Source organism: Vipera berus, assembly GCF_964194415.1.
Source record: "Vipera berus genome assembly, chromosome: 4".
In the NCBI taxonomy this organism is placed as follows: domain Eukaryota; kingdom Metazoa; phylum Chordata; class Lepidosauria; order Squamata; family Viperidae; genus Vipera; species Vipera berus.
The window spans coordinates 2,663,927-2,691,449 of NC_138206.1; the positions used below are offsets into that span (position 1 = coordinate 2,663,927).

Sequence of the window (27,523 nt, forward strand, 5' to 3'; positions counted from 1 at the left end):
GTTTTCTCGCTCTATAATAGTCATGTTTTTCAATCTTGCACTTTTAAAATGGATGGACTTCCACTCCCAGAATGCCCCAGCCAGCTTTGAAGTCCACATCATCTGAGTCCATACAACAAGGGTCTTCAAACGTGGCCCTTTTATGACTTGTGGACTTCAACTCCCAGAATTCCTCAGCCAGCATGGGGGAAACTTTGGCCCCTTTGTGACTCGTGGACTTCAATTAATTAATTAATTCAATTAACCAGTGGAACAACCTGCCTCCAGAAGTGGTGAATGCTCCAACACTGGAAGTTTTTAAGACGAGCCTGGACAGCCATTTGCCTGAAATGGTATAAGTTTAAGTTTACTGAATTTATAGGGTTTCCTGCCTGAGCAGGAGGTTGGACTAGATGACCTCCAAGGTCCCTTCCAACTTCTTCTTCTTCTTCTTCTTCTTCTTCTTCTTCTTCTTCTTCTTCTTCTTCTTCTTCTTCTTCTTCTTCTTATTATTATTATTATTATTATTATTATTATTATTATTATTATTATTATTATTATTAATTCCTCAGCCAGCATGAAGGGGCCAAGTTCGACACGCCTGAAGCCCGCCCATCTTAAACAGCTCCAAGTTGGGGGGAGAGCGGGAAAAAAACCTGCTTTATCACAAACGAGTGTTTCTAACACTTAGTATTGGTATCTCTATGTTCCCCTCGCAAAGCCCTCTGGGAGTGGTAGTTGAAGCGGCAACCGCTCGAGGCCGCGGCCCTCCCGCCATTTTCCCAGCAGGCCGCGCGGCGGCGGCGGCGCCCGTTGCTAGGCAGCGGCTCCGGGCCTAGCGGCGAGGATGAAGCAGAAGAAGAGCAAAGGCGGGCCGGGCCGGGCCGTGGCCGGCCGTCGTCGGACGGGTGGGTGAGGGAGATCGAGGCCGGGCTGGTTCCGACCCTGTCGCCTTCCCACAACCCCAGCGGCTGACCTGGAAGAGACGCTTTGGGGGTTTTTTTTCTCTCCTGCAGAGGATTTCCCAGACGAAGAGATGGACGGGGGACCACCAGGAGATCCCAGAGGGCAGGAGAATGGGAGGGACACCCTAGAGGAAGGCAGTGGGAAACCACTTGTAGAAAATGTCTGCTTTTATGCACTCTAAGGAGAGCCACAATTAATGGAATACCGGGAGAAGTTTGAGAACTGGTTCTGAGTTCGAGTTCTGCCTTGGGTACCAAGTGAGCTGGCAAGGTGGGGGGCAAGGTCAATAAAGGCAGAAGATGTGAGATGCTTTGCTTCCCCCCCCTCCTGCTGTTGCTTGGAAGGATTTCCCAGACGGAGAGTTGGATGGGTGACCACCTGGAGATCCCAGAGGGCAGGAGAATGGGAGGATGACCCTAGAGGAAGGCGGTGGGAAACCACTTGTGGAAATGTCGTGTTTTTATGCACTCTATTTGATGGAATAGGGAATGGCAGCAGGCTAGATAACGGGAGAAGTTTGAGAAGTGGTTCTGAGTTCGAGTTCTGCCTTGGGTACCAAGTGAGCTGGCAGTGGGGGGCAAGGTCAATGAAGGCAGAAGACGTGGGAATAGATGCTTTGCTAACCCTAACCCTTAATTTAATAAATAATAATCATAAACATAATCATAATAATCATACCAGGAGGTCCTTGGTGGATACCTAGGATGCTGGCAGCAACCCATGTTAACCATCAGCGCCAGTCAATTTGAATGTTCGGTTGCCTGAGGTTCACGTTTAATGAATAAATATAATAATAATGTTGGAAGGGACCTTGGAGGTCATCTAGCCCAACCCCCTGCTCAGGCAGGAAACCCTAACCCATTTCAGACAAATCGCTGTCCGGTCTCTTTTTAAAAGCTTCCAGTGATGGAGCGCCCACAACTTCTAGGGGCAAGTTGTTCCACTGGTTAACTGTCCTTACTCCCAGGAAATTCCTTCTTAGTTCCAGGTTGCTTCTTTCCTTGCTGAGTTTCCATCCGTTGCTTCTTTTTTTTAAATTCCATTTATATCCCGCTTTTCTCCGAAGACTCAGGGCGGCTTACAAGCTTAGCAGTAGCCTTCATTCTGTGTATATGCCTGCTTATTAGGGCTTTCACACACACACACCCCAAGCAGCATTATTACAAAGTCAGCTTAATTGCCCCCAACAATCTGGGTCCTCATTTTACCTACCTGGGAAGGATGGAAGGCTGAGTCAACCTTGAGCCTGGTGGGACTCGAACCTGCACTAATTGCAGGCAGCTGGTGTTACTTAAGGAGGCATTAGCCCACTGCTCCACCAAGGCTCTTAGACAAGGTTCTTGTCTTGCCTTCGGGTGCTTTCGAGGTCCTAATAGTCATAATCTATAATGGCTTTGGTGGAGCAGTGGGCTAATGCCTCCTTAAGTAACACCAGCTGCCTGCAATTAGTCCAGGTTCGAGTCCCACCAGGCTCAAGGTTGACTCAGCCTTCCGTCCTTCCGAGGTAGGTAAAATGAGGACCCAGATTGTTGGGAGCAATTAAGCTGACTTTGTAAAAATGCCGCTTGGGTGTGTGTGTGAAAGCCCTAATAAGCAGGCATATACATAGAATGAAGGCTACTGCTAAGCTTGTAAGCCGCCCTGAGTCTTTGGAGAAGGGCGGGATATAAATGGAATTAAAATAAAATAAAAAAAATAAAAATAAATAATCTAACTGAATTTGTGCTCTGTTTTCCTCTGCAGCTCTCAATGATGCCTCCCCTTCTACCAGTTTACCACCTCTCGTGGAAGGACCGCTGCGCTGCTTTCTCAAGCTGACCGTTAGCAAAATCCTGTGGATGGTTGCCAAGCCGCCAGCCTCGTCCCTGGTACGGGTGAGATGGTGGGGAGAAACCAGCAACGGCACCGTCTTCGTTCCCCAGGATGCTGGCCAGCCTGAGCAGAAAATCCTGAACACCACCACCTGCTACCCAGTGCGATGTGGGCCCAAGCAGTTTGCCTCTTACCTGGCAGGTAAGAGCTGGCTCTTTGCAGTTCGTAGGGTGACTGCTTGAATGGGTCTGCCCTGGATGTGGTCAGTCCACGGGGGCCCTCTGGAAATCGCCGCAAAATGGGTCTTTTTAGGGTGGGAAAAAAAAGAGACGGTTAAGTACAATTGAAAAGTACAATAATAACCCAGATTGTTGGGGGCAATTAAGCTGACTTTGTAATAATGCCGCTTGGTGTGTGTGTGAAAGCCCTAATAAGCAGGCATATACATAGAATGAAGGCTACTGCTAAGCTTGTAAGCCGCCCTGAGTCTTCGGAGAAGGGCGGGATATAAATGGAATTAAAATAAATAAAATAAAAAATAAATAAATAATGGTATGATTTGTGGCGTCCTTGGTCCTCTCTGAGCTTGGCGGTTTTCTTGCCGACGTTTGGCTGCCAAACAAAGTAACATCATCAGTGCTTCAAGGGCAGGGGGGGTCTTCAAACTTGGCCCTTTTATGACTGGTGGACTTCAACTCCCAGAATTCATCAGCCAGGCAACTCCCAGGAATTCTGGGAGTTGAAGTCCACCAGTCATAAAAGGGCCAAGTTTGAAGACCCCTGTTCAAGGGAGTGGGTTTTGAAGAGGAGGAGGAGCAGGAGGACTCTGGGGTCCTTGGTGCTCTTTGAGCCTGCTGGTTTTCTTGCAGACGTTTCACTGCCAAACTAGGTAACATCATCAGTGCTTCAAGCGAATGGGGTTTGAAGAGGGGGAGGAGGAGGACTGTGGGGTCTTTGGTGCTCTCTGAGCTTGGTAGTTTTCCTGCAGATGTTTCGCTGCCAAACAAAGTAACATCATCAGTGCTTCAAGGGCAGGGGGGGTCTTCAAACTTGGCCCTTTGATGACTTGTGGACTTCAACTCCCAGAATTCCTCAGCCAGGCATGCTGGCTAAGGAATTCTGGGAGTTGAAGTCCACAAGCAGGGGTCTTCAGACTTGGCCCTTTTAAGACTTGTGGACTGGAGTTTCTCAACCTCGTCCATTTTAAGAGGTGTGGACTTCATCTTCCTCCTGGCTGAGGAATTCTGGGAGTTGAAGTCCAACAGTCATTAAAGGGCCAACTTTGAAGACCCCTGTTCAAGGGAGTGGGTTTTGATGATGATGAGGAGGACTGTGGGGTCCTTGGTGCTTTCATCCTGGTGGTTTCCTTGCAGACGTTTCATTACCAAACTAGGGAACATCATCAGTGCTAGAAGGGAGTGTGGTTTGCTCTCAATTTATATTCTAATGCCTTGGTCAAGAGGCAAACAATACCCCAATCGAGGAACTGTCAGACAAGCTAACAGCAAACAGCCCAGCTAAGGACCGCTCCCACTAATACCACCCCCCCACACACACACCCCCTTCTTGCACTGACGATGTAACCTAGCTGGGTCATGAAACGTCTGCAAGAAAACCAACTGACTCAGGGAGCATCAAGGACACCACAGTTCCACTGTGTACGACAGATCCGGTTTTGAAGTAGATTCATACTCTTGTTCATCCAGTGGGACCCATTTGATCCTCTTTGCTGGCTTCCTGCAGATATGGGGGCTCTTCTCCTGGAAGTAATGACCAAATCAGACCATCTTCCGATTGGACGGGTTCAAATCGAGGGGCTGGCCCAGCTCTCTCCCAGCCACCCAATCGGCGGCTTTTTCACCATCATTTCTCCCTCGTCTGAAAAGATGGGAGAGCTGCAGGTGAGTCAGGATTCTTTCCTTGAGTACACTTTTTTTTCCCCCTGTTGCCCAGCCTCAACTCCAAATATTGTAAATAGGAATCAGTTTAAAATGCACACAGCATAATTAGTAAAGCAGCAGACCCCATCCTTTCCAGCTTTGTGGACCGGCAGCAGTGGCGCTGGTGGCGGAGGTAGCTCCATTTGCACCACTTGCTGGTATGTGTGGAGATTTGTGCATAGGCACGCGCCCTCACCATTTGCACAAGTGGAGCAGCGTGAGGGCGCTCACCCACTGCTTGCGCAGACTGGTTGCAAATGGGCCTTGGCCTGGAGCTTGGGGACCCCTGTTCTAAAGCAGTTGTTTGGCGTTCTGGAGGATTCATTTTATCTGCATCCCACTTTTACTGTTCTTACAAATAACTTAAGGCAGAGATAGAGATAGATAGATAGATAGATAGATAGATAGACAGACAGACAGACAGACAGACAGACAGACAGACAGACAGACAGACAGACAGATGTAGATAGATAGACAGACATAATGGATGAAGAGATTGTTGATGATAGATATAGATAAATAATAGAGATAGATAGATAGATAGATAGATAGATAGATAGATAGATAGATAGATAGATAGATAGATAGATAGGAAAGATGGAGAAATTAGGTGGGTAGATGGATAGTAGATAGGTAGATAGATAGATAGATAGATAGATAGATAGATAGATAGATAGATAGATATGGATAAATTAGGTCGATTGATGGATGAATAGATGATAGATAGATAGACAGACAGACAGACAGATGTAGATAGACAAAGACATAATGGATGAGATTGTAGATGATAGATATAGATAAATAATAGAGACAGACAGACAGACAGACAGATAGATAGATAGATAGATAGATAGATAGATAGATAGATAGATAGATAGGAAAGATGGATAAATTAGGTCGATTGATGGATAGATGATAGATAGATAGATAGATAGATAGATAGATAGATAGATAGATAGATAGATAGATAGATAGAGATAGATAGGAGAGATGGATAAATTAGGTGAGTGGATGGATAGATGATAGATAGATAGATAGATAAATTAGGTCGATTGATGGATGGATGGATAGATAGATAGATAGATGATAGGTAGATAGATAGATAGATAGATAGATAGATAGATAGATAGATAGATAGATAGATAGATAGATAGATAGATACAGATAGATAGGAGAGATGGAGAAATTAGGTGAGTGGATGGATGGATGATGGACAGACAGACAGATAGATGTAGATAGACGGAGACAGACATAATGGATGAAGAGATGGTAGATCATAGATACAGATAAATGATACAGACAGACAGACACACACACACACACACCTCTCCAGAATCGTAAATGTTCTGGATAGCCTTAAGCAAACCATTATCTCCCAGCTTCCCCTGGAAATTATATTGTTATTATTATTGTTGTTGCCTTTCAGTCAACTTTTTGACCAGCCAGTTTTCTTGGGAAGATTTCCGAAGTGGTTTGCCACGGCCTCCTTCCAAAGGCTAAGAGAGCGGGGCTGCATGATTTTGTGCCTAAGGTGGGATTAGAACTCACGATCTCCCGCTTACTATCCTGGTGCCTTCACCATCACAGCAGCCTGGCTCTCTTGCAAAAAAAAAAAAAAAAAGACAGAGATTTTCTTGCAAAACTGTTATAAAGATTGGCGAGAAGCCCCTGAAGTCTTGTAAAAAAACCTTCAACCTGTTAGATCAGGTGCCTGGCTGAGGAATTCTGGGAGTTGAAGTCCGCAAGTCATCCAAGGGCCAAGTGGGAAGATGGAGTGTGAATTGGGAGCTGTTCTTACAGGCTTGCTCAAATGTCCCACTGCAGATATCCCTGCGTCTGGAACCTCTCTCCGATGTGTACGAAAGCAGCCACAAAGTCCCCGACACGCCTGCGGACAAAGATGCTGCAGATTTCAGCCACTGCCTCGCTCCGTCCCAGACCCACAGACCAGCTGGCACACACCTTCATGGAAGGGAGTCTGTAGGGAGCAGCAGAGCAAGTACTCCAAGGTCTGTTTTCCCACGGACCGGAGGGTGCGTGATTTCGTGTGCAGCCTGCATCCCGCGGATGGGGCTTTGCTTGTTTGTGCGGACCGGTCGGTGGCGTGCCACGGACCGGTACTGGTCCACAAACCAGGGGATTGGGGCTGGTTCTTACCTTTAAAGCCCTACATGGCTTAGGCCTGGGATATTTGCAGGACCGTCTGCTGCCAGGAACGACTTCCCATCGCCCGGTGCGCTCACACAGAGAGGGCCTCCTCAGGGTGCCGTCGGCTAGACAATGTCGGCTGGCGACCCCCAGGGGGAGGGCCTTCTCTGTGGGAGTGCCAGCCCTGTGGAACCAACTCCCCCTTGAGCTCCGGATGGCCCCGGATCTCCGGTCCTTTCATCGCGGCCTTAAAACATTTCTCTTCCATCAGGCTCACCTGGACTGACGATAGTGATTTTTAAATAGAATATTTTTAATATTTTATCATTGGGGCTTGTTAGTTTAATCTTTTTTAACATTTGCATTATCGTCTTTTATTGTTGTTAGCCGTCCTGAGTCCTTCGGGAGATAGGGTGGCCTATAAGTCCCATAAATACATACATACATACATACATACATACATACATACATACATACATACATAACCCCAATGTCTGAAACCACCGCAGGGATCTCGGGGCCGGCCTGAACTGATTTTTCCCGGGGTGTTTCTTACGTTTCAGGGGAAAAGATCACTTATATTTCCAAGAGAGCTCGGAGAATAACCCGAATGGCATCTTGAACGCGAAGGATCCCAAGCCACAAAGGGTGTTTGTCAACAGCTCGGATCCAGATGCACAAATGAAGTCAGGCCAGGAAAGCGCGCCGCCCGTCCGTTTTCTTCCTTGCAACAGTCCGGCCACGAAAGATCTCCTGGCAGGTAAGCCGGTGTGGAACACAACCACACAAGTGCTCCTTGACTTAACAACCCTTCATTTGTGCGATCCTTCGAACGTACGACAGCACTGGAAGAAAAGCGAGTTAGGACGTTTTTTTTTTCAGACTTACAACCATCGCAGCATTCCCCGCGGTCACGCAAACAGAATTCAGGCACTTGGCAACTGGCATGTACTTAACGACGGTTGCGGTATCATGTGATCCCCTTTTGGGGAAAGCGGGTTAACCTAACAACCGTTGGACGTTACACCGGCACTGAAACAGGGGACTTACGACCGTTTTTACAGACTTACGACCGTTGCAGCATCCCTGTAGTCACGGGGTCAACATTCAGACGCCCGGCAACTGACTCGTATTTACGACGGTCGCCAAGTGTCCCGGGGGGGGCACGTGATCCCCTTTTGTGACCTTCTAGCAAGCAAGGTCAACTGGGGAAGCCGGATTCTCTTAACCACCACGTTGCTAACTTAACAACTGCAGTGATTCGCTTAACGGCCGTGGCAAGAAAAAGGCCGTAAAAATCAGCAGTGGGATTCAAATATGGTTCTCTGTGTGGATGCCGCTTCCGTAGGTCTATTCTGGGTGCGGGCAACAAAAAATTAGCTACCGGTTGTGAACTGGCTGAATCCCACCACCGGGCAAAACTCACTTAACAACGGTTAAAAAAATTGGGCTCAGTTGTCATAAATCGAGGACTATCTTTATTTCAATTTTTTTTTTCCTTTTAAAGGCCGTCTTGCATTTGAATCCTGAAAAGAGGATCGCGGTCAACCGGAGTGGATGGTTCCCTTTGGTTTTTTTTTTAATTTTAATTTTTTGTTTTTATTTTTCTCTTTCTTCCGAGATCTTTTGGACCGAGGGAACCGCTTGCGAAACGCGATGGCCGTGTCCGCCATGACAGCCAATCCGGATCCCGTCGTAGAACTGTACGAAGCTCGGCCTTCCGTAAAGCAGGACCTCTTCCGACAAGCCGGAAAGTGAGTGTGGGCAGGCAGGAGGGGAGGTTTGTGTCTCCAGCGTTCGATAATTGTGACCTTTTTCAGAGTGACTCGAAGTCAAGGCAAAATCGATCTGTTTTCATTCGTGTTATAGGCAATCCTCAACGTACAACTTTTGGTGACCCTTCAAAGTGACAACAGCACCGGAAAAAAGTGACTTACGCCCCATTTCACGCTTTCAGCCTTTGCAGCGTTTCCCCATGGTCACGTGATCAAAATTCAGACCCTTGGCAACCGACTCATAGTTATGACGGTCGCAGTGTCCTGGGATCGCGTGATCCCCTTTTGTGACCTTAGCGGCAAGCAAAGTCAATGGGGGGAAGCCAGTTTCACTTAACAAACGAGTGACTAGCTTTAGAAATTGCCGCGATTCACTTTACAACTGTGGCGAGGAAGGTCGTAAAACGGGGCAAAATCCACTTAGCAAATGTGTCACTTGGCTGCAACCATCCCGTGATCAGGTGATTGGAATTTGGACGCTTGGCAACTGGCGTGTACTTAGCGAGGGTTGTGGTGTCTGTTCCTCAAACCAGGAAAATGATAAACAATAATTCCAAACGGTCTAAATGATTTTAGACTCTAATTTTATATCCCATTTCCTATGCAAAGGCGCCATTGAATTCTGTTGCCTTTTCTCCTAGGCAAGATATCGATAGGGATACGCTGGGAAAAAACCCTTTTAAAACTATGGGGTGAATTGTTGTTCTTTACCTCATATATAATATATAATATAATATAATATATATATATATATATATATGAACTGTCCGGTGTGACTACAGCCTGTTCGATGGCCTTCAAGATAGGCTGAAAACAGGAAATAAAGATTTGCCCCATGTTTGGGGCCTAGCAAGGTAATCTAAATAGTTAACATTTGAAATGTATATATATATATATATATATATATGGATCTTCGGTCATTCGGGTTTCCTCCTGCGTAGAACTAAAGGTGTAGGAGCGACGTTTCGACGGAATCCCATCCGTCATCATCAGGCTGGTGGCTTTAGCTTCCTTCTTCTGGGAGAAGCATGTGGCTGTTTGTTCCTCTTTTTTAAACTGCCAGAGGGGGTGTGTTCTGTGGGTGGAGGTGTGCTCTGATTGGGTGGGGGACCAAGTGTGTTCTGATTGGAGCACACCTCCACCCACAGAACACACCCCCTCTGGCAGTTTAAAAAAGAGGAACAAACAGCCACATGCTTCTCCCAGAAGAAGGAAGCTAAAGCCACCAGCCTGATGATGACGGATGGGATTCCGTCGAAATGTTGCACCTACACCTTTAGTTCTACGCGGGAGGAAACCCGAATGACCGAAGATCCACATATAAACACCCGCGAAAACCTCAGAAAACAAATATATATATATATATATATATATATATATATATATATATGTATGTATGTATGTATGTATGTATGCATGTATGTATGTATATGTATATGTGTATATGTGTGTATATGTGTATATGTGTATGTGTATATATGTATATATATATGTATTGTATATTATTTATTATATATTTATTATATATTGTATATTATATATTATATATTATATATTATATATTATATATATATATACCTTCAGACACCAGTTTTTTAACTAACTCTTCCTCCGTTGGTAAATCTTCATTTTTCCAATGTTCTAATTTTTGCTGCAGTTAATACGTGTAATATTATACACACACACACACACACACACACACACACTTTCTCATAGTTTCCTACAATTATGCCTAAGAAAAATAACTCTGGCTTAAAATCTATACCTTTTTTAGTCATTTTCTCTAACCATATGTGTATTCTTGACCAGAACCTTTTGGCTTTAGGGCATGTCCACCAAAGATGGTATTGTTCTTAACCTCACTTTAAAAGATCACATTTTCCCTCCACAAAATGCTTTTGGTTCGGATATTTGCCGGATTTCTCACATCTTCCTTTCCTTTTTTTGTTCTAACATTATCTCCAGAACTCTGAAGAATCCCGGCCTTATGCGTGAAGACCCTCTTGAGCCATTGCGGGAATGTTCGGAATTCGATTTGGATGCTGAAAAAAAAGCCATTGAGCTCCTGCTCGGCAGGTGAGATACACTGGTTTGGCTCCCGTTTGGGGGGGGGGGGAAAATGTCTCAGGAATCTTGCAAAATTTGTGTTTCCGGGGTAGTCCTCAGATTACAACCACAGCTGAGCCCAAAATTTCTGTTGCTAAGAGAGGCAGTCGTTTCAGTGAGTTTTTACCCTGTTTTACGACCTTGCTCGCCTCAGTTGTTAAGTGCTGCAGTTGTTCAGTTGTTAACGTTAATTGAATCCAGCTTCCCCCATGTCAGAAGGTGGCAAAAGGGGATCACACGACCCCGGGACACGGCGCCCGTCATAAATAAGAGTCAGTTGCCAAGCGTCTTGAATTTTGATTATGAGCCCCTGGTGATCTTATGAGGGTCTTAATAATACTGTAAAATAATAATAATAATAAACCTTTATTGTCAAAGTACAACATGTGTACATTGAGATTAGCTGAGCCTCCCCCCCCCTTGCTCTCTCCCCCCAACACACAGTGACAACAAACCCTCCATCCCACCACACTGTGTGAACCAACTACACCACACACCGGCCTCCCAAGTCAATTCTGCATAAGATTATGTCCCATTTAAAAGCCTAACAGCCCGCGGATAAAAGCTATTTTTCAGCCTGTTGGTACGGCTGGCTATACTCCTGTATCTCCTACCCGATGGTAGGAGAGTAAAGAGATACCGTCCAGGGTGTGAGTCATCCCTGAGAATCTTCCTCACTCTTCCAAGGCAACGAGCCCTGGCGAGGTCATCCAGTGGTGTCAGGGAACAGCCCACAATGTCTTGTGCTGTGCTCACTACCCTCTGTAATACTTTCCTGTCCGCGGCTGTCAGACCAGCATCCCAAACCACAATACCATACGAGAGGACGCTCTCTATAGTAGACCGGTAAAAGAGGGTCATTAGCCGTTGTTCTACCCCGTTCTTCCGCAAGACCCTAAGAAAGTGAAGCCTCCGTTGGACCTTTCTAGCCACCTGGGTTGTGTTAACTTTCCAAGTCAGATCTTCACAGAGGTAGACTCCCAGAAATTTAAAGGAGGAAACTCTCTCCACACAGTCCTCCCCGATGTAAAGTGGGGCAGGTTCCTCCTTTTTTCTCCGGAAGTCTAACACCATCTCTTTCGTTTTGCCGATGTTTAGGTGCAAGTTGTTGTTACTACACCATATGGATAGTTTTTGTACCTCCGCCCTATATGCTGTCTCATCCCCACCTGTGGTTGTAGGTCGTTTTTTCACAGTGCTGTTGTAACTTGAAACCAGGAGTCTCCAAACTTGGCAACTTTAAGGCTGGTGGACTTCAACTCCCAGAGTTCCCCCAGCCAGTCACGGCTGGCTGAGGAATTCTGGGAATTGAAGTCCACAAGTCATAAAAGGGCCAAGTTTGAAGACCCCCCTGCTCTAAAGAGTCACTAAATGAATGGTGGCAACCACCTAAAATACCGTAGGTTAAGTTCTACCAGCCTTTATAAGTGCACGTGCGGAATTTTTTTCTAATTTTTTTTTTTGCAAATTTTATTATTTATTTATTTATTTATTTTATTTATTTATTTATTTATTTTATTTTAATCCCATTTATATCCCGCCCTTCTCCGGAGACTCAGGGCGGCTTACAATCTAAGCACAAATCAAATGTGCTTAGCAATAAAACTTTGGACAAGGTGTTAATGGTCTGACATTCCTTCTTGTCTTACATCATTTATATACATATATATGGATCTTTGGTCATTCGGGTTTTTTCCCGCGTAGAATTGAAGGTGTAGGAGCAACGTTTCGACGGAATCCCATCCGTCATCCTCAGGCTGGTGGCTTCAGCTTCCTTCTTCTGGGAGAAGCATGTGGTAGTGGCTGTTTGTTCCTCTTTTTTAAACTGCCAGAGGGGGTGTGTTCTGTGGGTGGAGGTGTGCTCTGATTGGGTGGGGGATTAGGTGTGTTCTGATTGGGTGGGTGTGTGTTTTGAATGGTGGGTGTGTTCTGATTGGGTGGGGGTGTGTTTTGAGTGGATGGGCTGGTCTCAGCTGCCAGCCTTAGACCTGAGCTGGTGAGTTGTGCTGCTTTTGTTCGGCTTCGTGTTTGTGGTGGTGCCATGTTTTTATAGTGGGTGTCAGTTTGCTTATTGTGTGGTTTGGAGGGGTTTAAAGTGGCTGATGTTGCAGCTGTAGTTAGGTTTCTGTTTTGTGGTTGTGCGTCGTTATCATTGTGGGTTCGGATTTGCTTTTTGAATGGTGTGATGTCATGTGATGTTATCATGAGTTTGGGTCTGGTATCATTCTTGGTGGTTGGGACTCGTCTGTCAATCAAGGCGGGTTTCCAAATGGCTGGTAGGCGAGAGGTATCACCAGCTGCCTGCAATTAGTGCAGGTTCGCATCCCACCAGGCTCAAGGTTGACTCAGCCTTCCATCCTTCCCAGGTAGGTAAAATGAGGACCCAGATTGTTGGGGGCAATTAAGCTGACTTTGTAATAATGCCGCTTGGGTTGTGTGTGAAAGCCCTAATAAGCAGGCATATACATAGAATGAAGGCTACTGCTAAGCTTGTAAGCCGCCCTGAGTCTTCGGAGAAGGGCGGGATATAAATGGAATTAAAAATAAAATAAAATAAAATAAAAAATGCTGTGGGGGCTTTTTTCTATCTCAATGGCTTCTCTGATTATTCTGTTGTTAAAATGTTCGATTTTGGCGATAGTTTTGGTTGTTTTAAGCTGAAGCCACCAGCCTGAGGATGACGGATGGGATTCCGTCGAAACGTTGCTCCTACACCTTCAATTCTACGCGGGGAAAAACCCGAATGACCAAAGATCCACATACAAACACCCGCGAAAACCTCAGAAAACACACACACACACACACACACACACACACACACACACACACACACACATATATATATATATATATATATATATATATATATATATATATATATATATATATATATATATATATATATGTTTTAAATGTTAAGCATTCAGAATACACTTGCTTAGTCCCAGACACGGGATAAATCTTATTTCCTGTTTCAGCCTAGCCCAAGGCCATCAACAGGCAGTAGCCACAGCAGTGGCAGCTCATATTTGTGTAAATTTTTTTTTGCTTGCTTGCTAAAAAAGAGTAAAGGGAGACCCATATGATCATTTCAAACTTATTTGTTCTCATCACTCAGCCATAGCCTTCTGAGATTCGAACCTGGGCCGACTGCGTCTTAAGCAGTTGTTTTAACCCCTAGGGCACAGGCTCTCTCTCTCTCTCTTGGTTAGCTGAGAAGCAAGGGAGATATGTGTTAAATGTTTGTTAAGCATTCAGAATACACTTGCTTACTCCCAGACACGGGATAAATCTTATTTCCTGTTTCAGCCTAGCCCAAGGCCATCAACAGGCAGTAGCCACAGCAGTGGCAGCTCATATTTGTGTAAAAAAAATTTTTTTGCTTGCTAACAAAGAATAAAGGGAGACCGATATGATCATTTCAAACTTATTTGTTCTCATCAGTCAGCTGATGAGATATGATATGAACATATCATTTATATACAATTATACAATATTCGATCTTATCAACCACCTTATTCTAGTAATGTGTGAAATCAGCATCCTGTATGTCTCTATTGAGACCTTCCTTTCTGTTCCCACCATAGGTAAAACTTATTCCAAATTTTGTAATAATCTAACTGATCTTTATTTTTGATTTCCAAAGTTAACGTCCATTTCTGCGCATGCCCAAATTTTATTTATCACTTCACTCTTGTCAGGTATTTCACTATTTTTCCATTTCTGGGCGACAGTCATTCTCGCTGCTGTGATGATGTGTATCATTATATATAACTCTTCTTTGGTATGTTTCTCTGTTGTTATGCCAAGTAGGAAAAATTCTGGTCTACTCTCCGTCCTGATATTTCTTCTAACCATATCCATATCCTTTGCCAATATTTTTGCGTCTTATTACAGGACCACCAAACATGAAAATAAGTACCTATTTCTTCGGAACATTTCCAATAACTAGGGGATATTGTTTTATACATTTTGGCTAATCGTGCTGGAGGGAGATGCCACCGGTAGAACATTTTATATAGATTTTCTTTATTTATTTTATTTTTATTTTTTTATTTTAATCCCATTTATATCCCGCCCTTCTCCAAAGACTCAGGGCGGCTTACAATCTAAGCACAAATCAATGTGCTTAGCAATAGCCTTCATACTATGTATATGCCTGCTTATTAGGGGTTTTGGGCCCCCCCAAGTGGCATTATTACAAAGTCAGCTTATTGCCCCCAACAATCTGGGTCCTCATTTTACCTACCTTGGAAGGATGGAAGGCTGAGTCAACCTTGAGCCTGGTGGGACTCGAACCTGCACTAATTGCAGGCAGCTGAGGCCAGCGTTATCTTTTTATTTCTGTGCCAAAGAGTTTGCCGTATATCAAGATCGATATACCACGTCCCAAATTTTTTAGCCCATATCAGCATCGGTTCTTTAACTTGTTCCTCAATCATTTTATACCCCAATAGCAGAATTTTGTCTTCCATTATCCCCAGTTCTGATTTATCTTCGGATCGTCTTGTGGACGTTGCGGACTCTCCTCCCGAATCGCTTTCCCCCGTGAGTCACTTGTACGACAGTGAATTGAATGACCCTCACTACGACCAGAGTCTCTTGGAAAATTTGTTCTACACAGCTCAGGTGAGTAGAAAAGGTGTGTGTAGGGCTGAATACTTCTTTATTGTGGTAATAGTCAATTCCCTATTACTCCAAGTCACACCTCTCTGGCTCGAAAAGTCTGCAAGCAAGCCGACAAGGTTAAAGAGCACCAAGGGACACCACAACTTAGCCCTGAGCTACAAGTATTCCCAGGTGATGTTTGTTTTTCTTGATGGTTTTCCTCAGAAATCAGACGGCAGTTTCAGTGACATTTTTAGCGACGAGGAGGAAGAGGAGGCTGTTTCTTCTGGAAATTTCAGTCAGCCTCAGGGCAGGAAGCTTCAGAGATCACCAAAGGCTTTAGAATCGAGTCCTCGCAGGCGGAAAGGGAAGGCCTTGGAGACAAGAGCCAGGTAAAAACGTTCTTCGGGATCCTCTTTCTGCCACGCACAGCCTCTGATGATGTTCTGGCGCCAGTAATAGCTCAGGTCTCCTCCTTTAACCCAGGGGTCTTCAAACGTGGCCCTTTGATGACTTGTGGACTTCAACTCCCAGAATTCCTCAGCCAGCGTACCTGGCTGAGGAATTCTGGGAGTTGAAGTCCAGGGGGTCTTCAAACTTGGCCGCTTTAAGACTTGTGGACTTCAACTCCCAGAATTCCTCAGCCAGCGTGCCTGGCTGAGGAATTCTGGGAGTTGAAGTCCAGGGGGGTCTTCAAACTTGGCCGCTTTAAGACTCGTGGACTTCAACTCCCAGAATTCCTCAGCCACCGTGCACAAGTGCACACGTCATAAAAGGGCCAGGTTTGAAGACCTCTGCTTTAACCTGAACATTGCAGATTTTCAGTGTAGATCTCTGTTGGTCAGTAAAGGACACAATTTCCCCAGGACTCTCCTTTCTTCTCTTATCTGGAGCTGATAGCCAAATACAGTAGGTTGAAGTGCCTGTTTCAGTAAAAAAATAATAATAATAACATTTTGTGAGAATACATAATAACAGACTTGGAAGGGACCTTGGAGGTCTTCTAGTCCAGCCCCCTGCTCAAGCAGGAGACCCTGTACCATTTCAGACAAGTGACTGTCCAGTCTCTTCTTAAAAGCCTCCAATGATGGAGAAGGAAGGAAGGAAGGAAGGAAGGAAGGAAGGAAGGAAGGAAGGAAGGAAGGAAGGAAGGAAGGATAACAGACTTGGAAGGGACCTTGGAGGTCTTCTAGTCCAGCCCCCTGCTCAAGCAGGGGACCCTAGACCATTTCAGACAAATGGCTGCCTGGTCTCCAGTGATGGAGCCCCCACAACCTCTGGAAGCAAACTGTTCCACTGGTTAATTGTTCTGTCAGGAAATTCCTGCTTAGTTCCAGGTTGCTTCTCTCCTTGACGAGTTTCCCTCCGTTGCTTCTTGTCCTGCCTTCAGGGGATTTGGAGAATAGCTTGACTCCCTCTTCTTTGGGGCAGCCCCTGAGATACTGGAACGCTGCTATCATGTCCCCCCTCATCCTTCTCTTCATTAAACAGAATATCAGAGTTGGAAGGGACCTTGGAGGTCATCTAGTCCAGCCCCCTGCTCAGGCAGGGAAAAACTCTACCAATTCAGACAAATGGCTGTCCGATCTCTTCTTAAAAGCCTCCAGCGATGGAGAATTCGGAACCTCTGGCGCCGTGGGAAATGCCTTTCTCTGGGTGACTTTTTTCATAAATAAGTTGAATTTGAGGTGCCCCTTCCACCAGTGGGTGATGCTTCGGTCCCCGGTGCGAAAACTGGCCGTACGTCAGCTTTTTCAGCGCTGTTTTCATTTCGAACGGTCACTAAACAGACGGTGGTAATTCGAGGCCTACCTGTGACACACCCGATGAGGCATGCAAGCATTTGAATTACAAGGCCTCAGAGTTGTTTTAAGTTGTTTTAAGGCTGTTTCACTTAATAGGCTCGCGAGGGGTCAGACACGACTTCGCAACTAACAACAACAACTTAAAAAGTTTCTCAAGTTCCTTGTCTCTCTTTGCAGCCGTTCCCCGGCCAAACCCGCTCTTCATCCGTCATTCCCCGAGTCCACAGATGAAACCCAAGCTGTCAATTTGAGCCTCGACAGGTTGGCCGTGCTGGGCCGGGTCCGCTTAGCCCGAGTGGTGATTGAGAGCTTAAGAGGGCCCCCCCCAGAGGACAACGCTCAGAGTATCCCCAATCCAAAGAGCCCCAGTGGGAAACCGCCCAGGCCAGTTTTGGCTAAGAGGAGGTGAGAGTTTTAATTTAATCCGCCCTGTCAACTCGCCCGCTTCACTAGACGTCAGAGGAATTGCTCTTTTAATCAGACAGCAGGGGTTCCCATAAACGATAAGGCCGCGGGGCGGGGTGGGGGGGCAGATCTCTTCCAAAGATCATTTTTGTGGTGGTTGCAGATCCGTAGTTTTGGACTTTCAGTCTAGTGGTGAAGGCCCCAAGGTAAAAACTAGGAGATGTGAGTTCTAGTCCCACCTTAGTCACGAAAGCGGCTGGGCGACTTTGGGCCAATCACCAGGAGACGGTGAGTTCTAGTCCTGCCTCAGGCATGAATGCCAGCTGAACGACTTTGGACCAATTACCAGGAGACAGTGAGTTCTAGTCCTGCCTTAGGCATGAAAGCCAGCGGGATATTTTTGAGTCAGTCAGCAGGAGACGGGGAATTCTAGTCCCGCCTTAGGCATGAAAGCCAGCTGAATGACTTTGGGCCAATCACCAGGAGACAGTGAGTTCTAGTCCTGCCTTAGGCATGAAAGCCAGCGGGATATTTTTGAGTCAATCACCGGGAGATGGGGAATTCTAGTCCCGCCTTAGGCATGAAAGCCAGCTGAATGACTTTGGGCCAATCACCAGGAGACAGTGAGTTCTAGTCCTGCCTTAGGCATGAAAGCCAGCAGGATATTTTTGAGTCAATCACCGGGAGATGGGGAATTCTAGTCCCGCCTTAGGCATAAAAACCAGCTGGGTGACTTTGGGCCAATCACCAGGAGACAGTGAGTTCTAGTCCTGCCTTAGGCATGAAAGCCAGCTGGGTGACTTTGGGACAGTCCCTCTCTCTCAGCCCAGTCCACCTCACAGGATTGTTATTATGCACATCATGAATTAAGGAAGGGAATAAAGTCTCCAAAGTTTTGGCCAGTCTTATTAAAAAGACACGGAACGTCGTTGAGCTGCCTCCATTTATTTCCACAATTTCTTCTCTGCCTAGGACATTCTTTGTCGAGTATCACTTTCCAGTAGGAACTTCCAAAAACGGGACAGGCCAGACAGCCGTAACTACGGAAATTGTCCGGGTAGCTTCCAGCAGATTCTCGGCAGACGGTAAGACTGGGTGGCCAAGGCCACCATTTTTCCCATAATCCTGAAATGAATCGAGCGGAGCCATGGTCCATGACCGTGATTGGGGAAGCGCGGCCGTCTTAGAGATCCTGAAACCCAGCAACCATTGAAAGAAATGTTTTCACGGCAGGAATTTAAATATACATGGTCTTCAACTTCCAGCTGAGACCGGGATTTCCACGGCTGAGCAAGGCTGTGTTAAGCAAAGCCTGTAAAAAGGGAATTATTGGCAGCCCAGGGTTGGAATGAGGAGCGTGGAGGTTTTATTGCCTAAATCAGGTAACACCATCGGCGCCAGCTGACGCAATTAAGGGAGCCCTACCCAATTTTGATGACCATTTCTGCCACATGTCAGTGAAGATTTTCCGTTATCCACGTTTGCATCAAAAGTGTTTTTTTTATTTTGAGAAGGCAACTGGACTGACTTTTTTTTTTTGAGGAAAAACGGGATTTTGCTTCCTTCCCATCCCGGAAATTTCTGGCGAAGCTTCCAGGATAAGAAGCAAAACCTCTTGTTTTTCTTTCAAATAAATAAATAAATAATCAGTCCGGTTGCCTTTTCAGAATAAAAAAAAGGACTTTTGACGCGTTTCTGCCAGAGTGGTTCGGCGAATCTCTGCCGTCGTTAAGTGGATCGCGCAGACGTTAAGCGGATCGGCTTCCTCCATTGACTTTGCTGGTCGAAAGGTAGCAAAGGGGGAATCACGTGAAACCCCCCCCCCCCGAGTGATCACGCGACAGTGCCATCCTCACACATATATGCCTTGTGGCCATAGGGCTGAATTTTGATCACATCCCCGCAGAGAATGCTGCAACAATTACAAATGTGGGGACTGATCATAAGTCACTTTTTTCGGTGCCATTGTAACGTTGAACGGTCGCTAAATCCAGTTTTGGTCTCCACGATGTAAAAAAGATGTGGAGACTCTGGAAAGTGCAGAGAAGAGCAACAAAGATGATCAGGGGACTGGAGGCTAAAACATATAGGGAACATATAGCCTTGGTGGAGCAGTGGGCTGATGCCTCCTTAAGTAACACCAGCTGCCTGCAATTAGTGCAGGTTCGCATCCCACCAGGCTCAAGGTTGACTCAGCCTTCCATCCTTCCCAGGTAGGTAAAATGAGGACCCAGATTGTTGGGGGCAATTAAGCTGACTTTGTAATAATGCCGCTTGGGGTGTGTGTGAAAGCCCTAATAAGCAGGCATATACATAGAATGAAGGCTACTGCTAAGCTTGTAAGCCGCCCTGAGTCTTCGGAGAAGTGCGGGATATAAATGGGATTAAAATAAATAAATAAAAAATATAGGGAACGGCTGCTGGAATTGGGGATGTCTCAGTGGTGGCTCAGTGGGTTAGGACGCTGAGCTTGTCAATCAGAAGGTTGGCAGTTTGGCGGGTCAAGTTCCAAGTGCCGCGTAACAGAGTGAGCGCCTGTTACTCGTCCCAGCTTCTGCCAACCTAGCAGTTCGAAAGCACGTCAAAATGCAAGTAGAAAAATAGAGACCGCTCCGGTGGGAAGGTAACAGCGTTCCGTGCGCCTTTAGCATCTAGTCATGCCGGCCACATGACCACGGAGACGTCCTCGGACAAGCGCTGGCTCTTCGGCTTTGAAACGGAGATGAGCACCAGCCCCTAGAGTCGGAAACGACTAGCACGCGTGTGCGGGGGAACCTTTACCTTTACCTAGTCTAATGAAGAGAAGGACCAGGGGGGACATGATAGCAGCCTTCCAGTATCTCAGGGGCTGCCCCAAAGAAGAGGGAGTCAAGCTATTCTCCAAAGCGCCTGTAGAAGGCCGGACAAGAAGCAGCGGATGGAAACTCATCAAGGAGAGAAGCAACCTGGAACTAAGGAGGAATTTCCTAGGAGTGAGGACAATTAACCAGTGGAACCACCTGCCTCCAGAAGCTGTGAATGCTTTTTAAGAAGAGACTGGACAGCCATTTGTCTGAAATGGTGTAAGGGTTTCCTGCCTGAGCGGGGGGGTTGGACTAGATGACCTCCAAGGTCCTTTTCCAGCCACCAGCCGCTACTTTGCAAATTGAGAATTTCTCTCTATCCTGGGTCTGTCCTGATTGGTCTTCTTTTTTTAAAAAAAATACCACTTCAGACATCTTAGAATTCTTCCTTGAGTCTTGTTCTGCTGAACCCTTGAAATGTCGGCTCAAGTTAGGCAATCCTTGTTCTACCTTTCTGTTTCGTTGCGTCTCCGATTCCTGCTGCAGGGGTGAAGTTCCAACAGCGCCACGTATTCCCTGTCCACTTCAGTGGCTCGATGATCACCCATTGGTGGAAGTCGCGCCTGGAATTTAACTTGTTTTTGAAAAAAGGCACTCAAAGGAAGGTACGGTCTTTTTCCATATTATCCTTCTGGATGAAAAAAAAATCACTAAAGACTTGTTAACACGGAAGGGAAGCGGACTTATTTTATGATTCATCACAGGGCAGGATTCAAACCCCGGTGGGGTTAACCCACCAGGGCTCTTCCAACTTGGCCCTTTGAGGACTTGTGGACTTCAACTCCCAGAATTCCTCAGCCAGGCACACGTGTGCCTGGCTGAGGAATTCTGGGAGTTGAAGTCCACAAGTCCTCAAAGGGCCAAGTTGGAAGAGCCCTGGGTTTAAAACAATACAGAACTGGCTTGCTCAGGCAACGTCAGTCTTTCCACCTCTTGATATCTTGAAGGCAGGTGGCCCAAACTTTAATAGTTGTTATTTGTGTGAGGGTTTTTTTTTAGCGTGCGCCTTTCACGTCACACTTCCCTGTCTGTGATCCTGCCTTTTGATTCGTTTCTGACACCTGTTTCGGCACCGTTTACTTGGGCGCTACGTTTCAACGGCGCCTTGCGGTTTAGGAGTCCCTCGGCTAAGTATCCCGACGGGGATTACCACCCCCAACGAACGCTGCAGAGTTTGTGCTGCGTGTGCACACTCTCAAAAGACGCCGCGTAGAAAAGAGAGTGCTGTGCGGTAGGGATTGTGTAGCATCCGCGAGAGATCTGTGCAGAATGCATGCGTTTTTTTCTCATCCTGATCTTCAGCCAGCGTTGATTGGCACGGCGGCCTTTCCCCTCCGCGACGTTCTTCGGTCCGAGGATTTATTCGCCAGCCGTGAATTGCCGGTGAAAGAAAACGGCGTCCCAGGCCCATCGGGGCCTTTACAGGTATAGAATTTGCTTCTGACTTTTTTTTAAAAAAAAATTTCTAAAATCCTGGGCCATAACCCTCATTTTGCCGTTCTACATCCGGATAGCAATTTTTGTGGGTGGAAGAGCCTATGAGGGTGTGCTTGCACAACCCACGTGTGGAAAACTTGTCCCGAAAGCCACGGGTGGGTCATTTCTCACATTATCCAAGTGGATTTGCCAAGTAGGGCAATGAGTAAGGAAATGAGTTGTAAAACGGTGCAGCTAGTCCTCAACCCGCAAAACACTTCATTTCGCGACCGTTCAAAGTTACCACGGCACTGAAATGAAGTGACAAATGACTGTTTTTCACACAACCATTGCAACACCTCTGTGGTCACGTGATCGAAATTCAGACCCTTGGCTACTGACTCACATTTATGACGGGTCGCAGTGTCCCGGGGTCAGGTCGTCTCCTTTTGCGACCTTCAGACAGGCAAAATCAATGGGGAAGCTAGATTCATTTATTTATTTTATTTATTTATTTTATTACATTTATATACCGCCCTTTCCCGAAGGACTCAGGGCGGTTTACAGGGTGATTAAAAAACCAAGATACAAAAGTTAAAAACAAATTTAAAAAAATTATATTTGTCCCTGCATAAATAAAACCCCAGTTAAAATTAAGATTAATCCTCAGCCTGTGTGGCTAACTTAAGAACTACAGTGATTCACTTAACAACTGCGGCAAAAGAAAGGTCGTAAAGTGCGACAGAGCTCACTTAACGACTGTCTCGCTTCGCAACGGACGTTTTGGGCTCCGTTGTGGTCAATGCTGCAGCAGCCGGAAGTGTGAAAAACTGACATAAGCTGCTTTTATTCAGTGCCATTGTACCTTCGAACGGTCGCTAAATGAACTGTCATAGGTTGAGGACTACCTGCATATCCAATCTTCTGGGGCTCTGAAATAGAAGTTGGGTATCCCAAAGGTGCCTTTTCAGAAGGCAACTGGACTTCCTTGTTTTTCTTTGAAGACGTTTCGCTTCTCACCCAAGAAGCTTCTTCAGCTCTGACTGGATGGTGGGGAAGGGAAGGATTTGTACTCCTTGCAGAAAAACTGCTCATTTGCATCCTTTTAGAGAGCCGTTGAGGCCACTTGGAGGCTTACCTGTGTCCTCAGGGTCACGTGAGTGGTGCAAATGTGTGATCTATCTACCTCCAATCTGCAACACAATCTGTTCAGTAGTTCCAAGTAGGCTCCACACCCATTTGCACCACTCAGGTCACCCTGAGGACACAGATAAACCTCCAGGTGGCCTCAATGACCCTCTAAAACAGGGGTGTCAAATTTCCGGCCCGCAGGCCGGACGCGTCACCAGGAAACCGTGCCCAACCCTTTGCCGGCAATGGGACAAAAAGCTCCGATACGCCGTGCGACGTCATGTGACCTTGCGAGTTTGGCATGTCTGCTCTGAAAGAAGGCCAATGACCAGCTGTCTGCAAGGAGTATAAATCCTTCCACTCCCCCACCATCCACTCGGGACAGACGGTGAAGATAAGAAGCGAAACGTCTTCCAAGAACGTCTTCCACTCAAGTGACCCCGAGGACACGGACAAACCTCCAAGTGGCCTCAACGGCTCTCTAAAAGAAGGCAAACGACCGGCCGTCTGCAACGAGTACAAATCCTTCCCTTCCCCACCATCCAGTCAGAGCTGAGGAAGCTTCTTGGGTGAGAAGCGAAACGTCTTCAAAGGAAAACAAGGAAGTCCAGTGGCCTCTTGAAGAAGGCACTTTTGGATTTTTCCTAGAAGACGTTTCGCTGCTCATCCAGGAAGCTTCTGCAGCTCCGACTGGATGGTGGGCAATGGTTTATATTCCTTGCAGACAGCTGGTCATTTGCTTTCTTTTAGCGAGTCGTTGAGGCCACTTGGAGGTTTGTCTGTGTCCTCAGGGCCACCTGAGTGGTGCAAATGGGTGTGGAGCCTTTTTGGAACCGCTGAAAAGGACCATGTTGTAAACTGGATATAGATAGACCACCCATTTGCACCACTCAGGTGACTCTGAGGACACAGGTAGACCTCCAAGCGGCCTCAACGGCTCTCTAAAAGAAGACAAATGACCAGTTTTTCTGCAAGGAGTACAAATCCTTCCCTTCCCCACCATCCAGTCAGAGCTGAAGAAGCTTCTTGGGTGAGAAGCGAAACGTCTTGAAAGGAAAAACAAGGAAGTCCAGTGGCCTCTTGAAAAAGCAGCTTTGGGACAACCGTGACCTGGGTGACGGAGAACCTCCGTAGACGTTTAGAAGTTGGGTGGTAACAGGCAAGGGCTCCATCACCCTCTTAACGGCGGTGTTTCTAACTCCATAGGTGTCTGTGGAGCTTGTGGCGGCCAACAAAGACTTCTCCAACCTCAAGGCAAGCGGCGCATCGCCCAGAGCCCCCGTTAACACCGTCAGGAGCCACGGCGCCATTTTGCAGGATGCTGAAAGCCACCCCTCTCCCTCTGCCAGAAGCCCTCCGAGGAGCCGCCAGGTCCCCGTGAGAAGCGAAGACCCTTTGCCAATGGCTTTTCCGAGCTCCCCCAAGGAGGCGAGTCGGCAGCCGGTCCCTCTGCCCGTCTCCCGCAACCTCCTGACCCAGATGAGCCCCTCGGAAGAGGGAGGGGTGCTGCTCCACGTCCTGCTGATGGTCACGGAGGGGGAGGTCACCCTTCCTCCCAAAGGGGGGCTGGACCCCGCTTGCAACCTGTACTTAATCTGCAAGCTCTTCAGCACCGAAGAGGCCACCCGGTCTGCTGTCGTGTGGGGGAGCCCGCGGCCCACCTTCCATTTTTCTCAGGCAAGTGGCGGCAACATCCGCAGGCGAAGATTCGCTCTAGACGCAGGCTTCCCGTTCTCCGTTGTCCATCGTCTCCTTACTTCGAGGTCGGGGAACGGGGAGCCTGTTGTCTCTTTCCTCTTCACGTGTAAATTTAATAATAATAATAATAAGATGATGATGATGATGATGATGATGTAGGGATGTAGGTCTATAACCAGGGGTAGGCAGCTTTGGCTCTTTTATGACTCGTGGACTTCAACTTCCAGAATTCCTGAGCCAGCGTGAGGGAAGTATGGCCCCTTCATGACTTGCAGACCAACTCCCAGAATTCCTGAGCCAGCATGGGGGAGCTGTGGTCCCTTCATGACTCGTGGACTTCAACTCCCAGAATTCCTGAGCCAGCATGGGGGAGCTGTGGTCCCTTCATGACTCGTGGACTTCAACTCCCAGAATTCCTAAGCCAGCATGGGGGAACTATGGCCCCTTCATGACTCGTGGACTTCAACTCCCAGAATTCCTGAGCCAGCATGGGGGAGCTGTGGTCCCTTCATGACTCGTGGACTTCAACTCCCAGAATTCCTGAGCCAGCATGGGGGAGCTGTGGTCCCTTCATGACTCTTTCCCTTGAAGACCACTCGGAGGCTCCAACTGGTACAGAATGCGGCCGCGAGAGTTGTCTTGGGAGTTTCCCGGTACTCCCATGTTACACCTTTGCTCCGCGAGCTGCATTGGTTACCAGTTGTCTTTCGGGTGAGGTTCAAGGTGTTGGTCACGATCTTTAAGGCCCTACATGGCATGGGTCCGGGTTACCTCAGGGACCACCTGCTGCCGGCATCGACTCCCCTCCGCCCTGTGCGTTCCCACAGAGAGGGCCTCCTCAGGGTGCCGCCAGTCAGGGAATGTCGACTGGTGGCCCCCAGGGGGAGGGCCTTCTCTGTGGGGGCTCCGGCTTTATGGAATCAATTGCCGGTGGAGCTCCGGATGGCACCAGACCTTCGAACTTTCCGTCGGGGCCTGAAGACCCATCTGTTCGAATTAGCTGGTCTGGCCTGATGGGGGATTATGGGCTTTTAATTGTTTTTAATCTGTACTTCTGTTTTAATTGGGCATGGATTTAATTCTTTTTAATTTTTGTATAGTGTTTCTTATGTATGCCCTGTGAACCGCCCTGAGTCCCACCAAGGAGAAGGGCGGTATATAAATCAAATAAACTATAAACTATAAACTATAACTATAACTCGTGGACTTCAACTCCCAGAATTCCTGAGCCAGCATGGGGGAACTATGGCCCCTTCATGACTGGTAGACTTCAACTCCCAGAATTCCTGAGCCAGCATAGGGGAAACTTTGGCCCCTTCATGACTCGTGGACTTCAACTCCCAGAATTCCTCAGCCAGCATGGGGGAACTTTGGCCCCTTCATGACTCGTGGACTTCAACTCCCAGAATTCCTCAGCCAGCATGGGGGAACTATGGCCCCTTCATGACTGGTGGACTTCAACTCCCAGAATTCCTGAGCCAGCATAGGGGAAACTTTGGCCCCTTCATGACTCGTGGACTTCAACTCCCAGAATTCCTGAGCCAGCATGGCTCAGCTTGGAAACTCTCCCTTTCCCCTCAGCATGGCTGGCCCAGGAATTCTGGGAGTTGAAGTCCACCAGTCATGAAGTCCTATCCCCTGGCCTCGGGGATATGTTGTTGAGGGAATATATTGCCTGTCCTTCCTCAAGATTTGTAAGCTGCTCCGCTAAAGGTCCAATCCTCCCTCTAGATCACCCCTGTTGCGTTGACATCGAAACATCTGGAGCGGCTGAAGAACAACGTCATGGTGATTGAGGTGTGGAATAAGGTGCTCACTCCGGGAGGGGACCGGCTGCTGGGACTGGCCAAGCTTCCCCTCCATCCGTTCTATGTTTCGTTCAGGTAAGCATCTTCCTTCGCTCCCTAGGGGCAAGTAGGCCTCGACTTATGACCATGACGCGCCCCCCCCCATTTATGTTGCTAAGCGAAAAAAATGAGCTTTGCCCCATTTGTCAACTTTTCTTGCCACGTTTCTGAAGCGGGCCTGTGCGGTTGTCAAGATAGTCACCCGGTCGTTAAGTCATTCAGCTTCCCCATCGCTTGTGCGCAAGGTTGCAAAAAGGGGAGCGCGTGACACACACACCCAGCACACCGCGACCGTCATAAATAGGAAGTCATTGCCAAGCATCCGAATGTGTAAATCACACGACCTTTGGGGGTGCTGCAGCGGTCTTAAGTGTGAAAAAAAGGCCATGGGTCATTTTTTCCCCAGTGGCGTTGCAATTTCAAAGGGTCGCTAAACGAACTGTTTTTAAGTCGAGGAGTGTCAGGTTGTTCACCAGAGCACCAGAGGGAAAGACGAGAAACAATGGTTGGAAACTCACCAAGGAGAGAAGCAACCTGGAATTAAGGAGAAACTTCCTGACAGTGAGGACAATCAGCCAGTGGAACAGCTTGCCACCAGAAATCGTGGGCGCTCCATCACTGGAGATTTTTTAAGAAGAGGCTAGACAGTCACCTGTCTGAGATGGTATAGGTCCTCCTGCTTCAGCAGCGGGCTGGACTAGAAGATCTCCAAGATCCCGTCCAGCTCTATTCTCTGTTCTATTCGATGAAAAACGTGACTTCTGGCCATTTCTCACAGTTACGACTGTTGCAACATCCCCATGGCGCCATGATCAAAATTCAGGCACTTGGCATCTGATTCATATTTATGACGGTCGCCGTGTCCCTGGGGGTGGTGGTGTTCACGTGATCCCCTTTTGCGACGTTATGACAAGCAAAACCCATGGGGAAGCCAGATTCACTTGAAAACCATTTTACTAACTTAGCCAACGGCAGTGATTCACTTAACAATGTGCAAACCCAGTTGGCCCCCACATTTCTGTTGCTAAGCAAGAACACTGTTAA

At 47.1% G+C, this 27,523-nt stretch overlaps 1 protein-coding gene across 1 annotated transcript in view; it reads left to right on the plus strand.

Annotated features, from left to right (window-relative positions):
• Positions 1 to 826: 826 nt before the first annotated feature.
• Positions 827 to 27,523, plus strand: part of C2CD3 (C2 domain containing 3 centriole elongation regulator) — a gene marked incomplete at its 5' end in the record, with an annotated part of 69,057 nt that continues 42,360 nt past the window's right edge. Inside the window, 15 exons of the mRNA XM_081327782.1 lie at positions 827 to 887; positions 2,689 to 2,958; positions 4,501 to 4,658; positions 6,522 to 6,706; positions 7,409 to 7,605; positions 8,467 to 8,599; positions 10,586 to 10,696; positions 15,211 to 15,355; positions 15,560 to 15,726; positions 17,317 to 17,544; positions 18,517 to 18,629; positions 20,874 to 20,992; positions 21,690 to 21,812; positions 24,141 to 24,611; positions 26,364 to 26,515. Of these exons, the coding sequence (XP_081183908.1) occupies positions 827 to 887; positions 2,689 to 2,958; positions 4,501 to 4,658; positions 6,522 to 6,706; positions 7,409 to 7,605; positions 8,467 to 8,599; positions 10,586 to 10,696; positions 15,211 to 15,355; positions 15,560 to 15,726; positions 17,317 to 17,544; positions 18,517 to 18,629; positions 20,874 to 20,992; positions 21,690 to 21,812; positions 24,141 to 24,611; positions 26,364 to 26,515 (2,633 nt within the window). The remainder of the gene's footprint in view (positions 888 to 2,688; positions 2,959 to 4,500; positions 4,659 to 6,521; positions 6,707 to 7,408; positions 7,606 to 8,466; positions 8,600 to 10,585; positions 10,697 to 15,210; positions 15,356 to 15,559; positions 15,727 to 17,316; positions 17,545 to 18,516; positions 18,630 to 20,873; positions 20,993 to 21,689; positions 21,813 to 24,140; positions 24,612 to 26,363; positions 26,516 to 27,523) is intronic.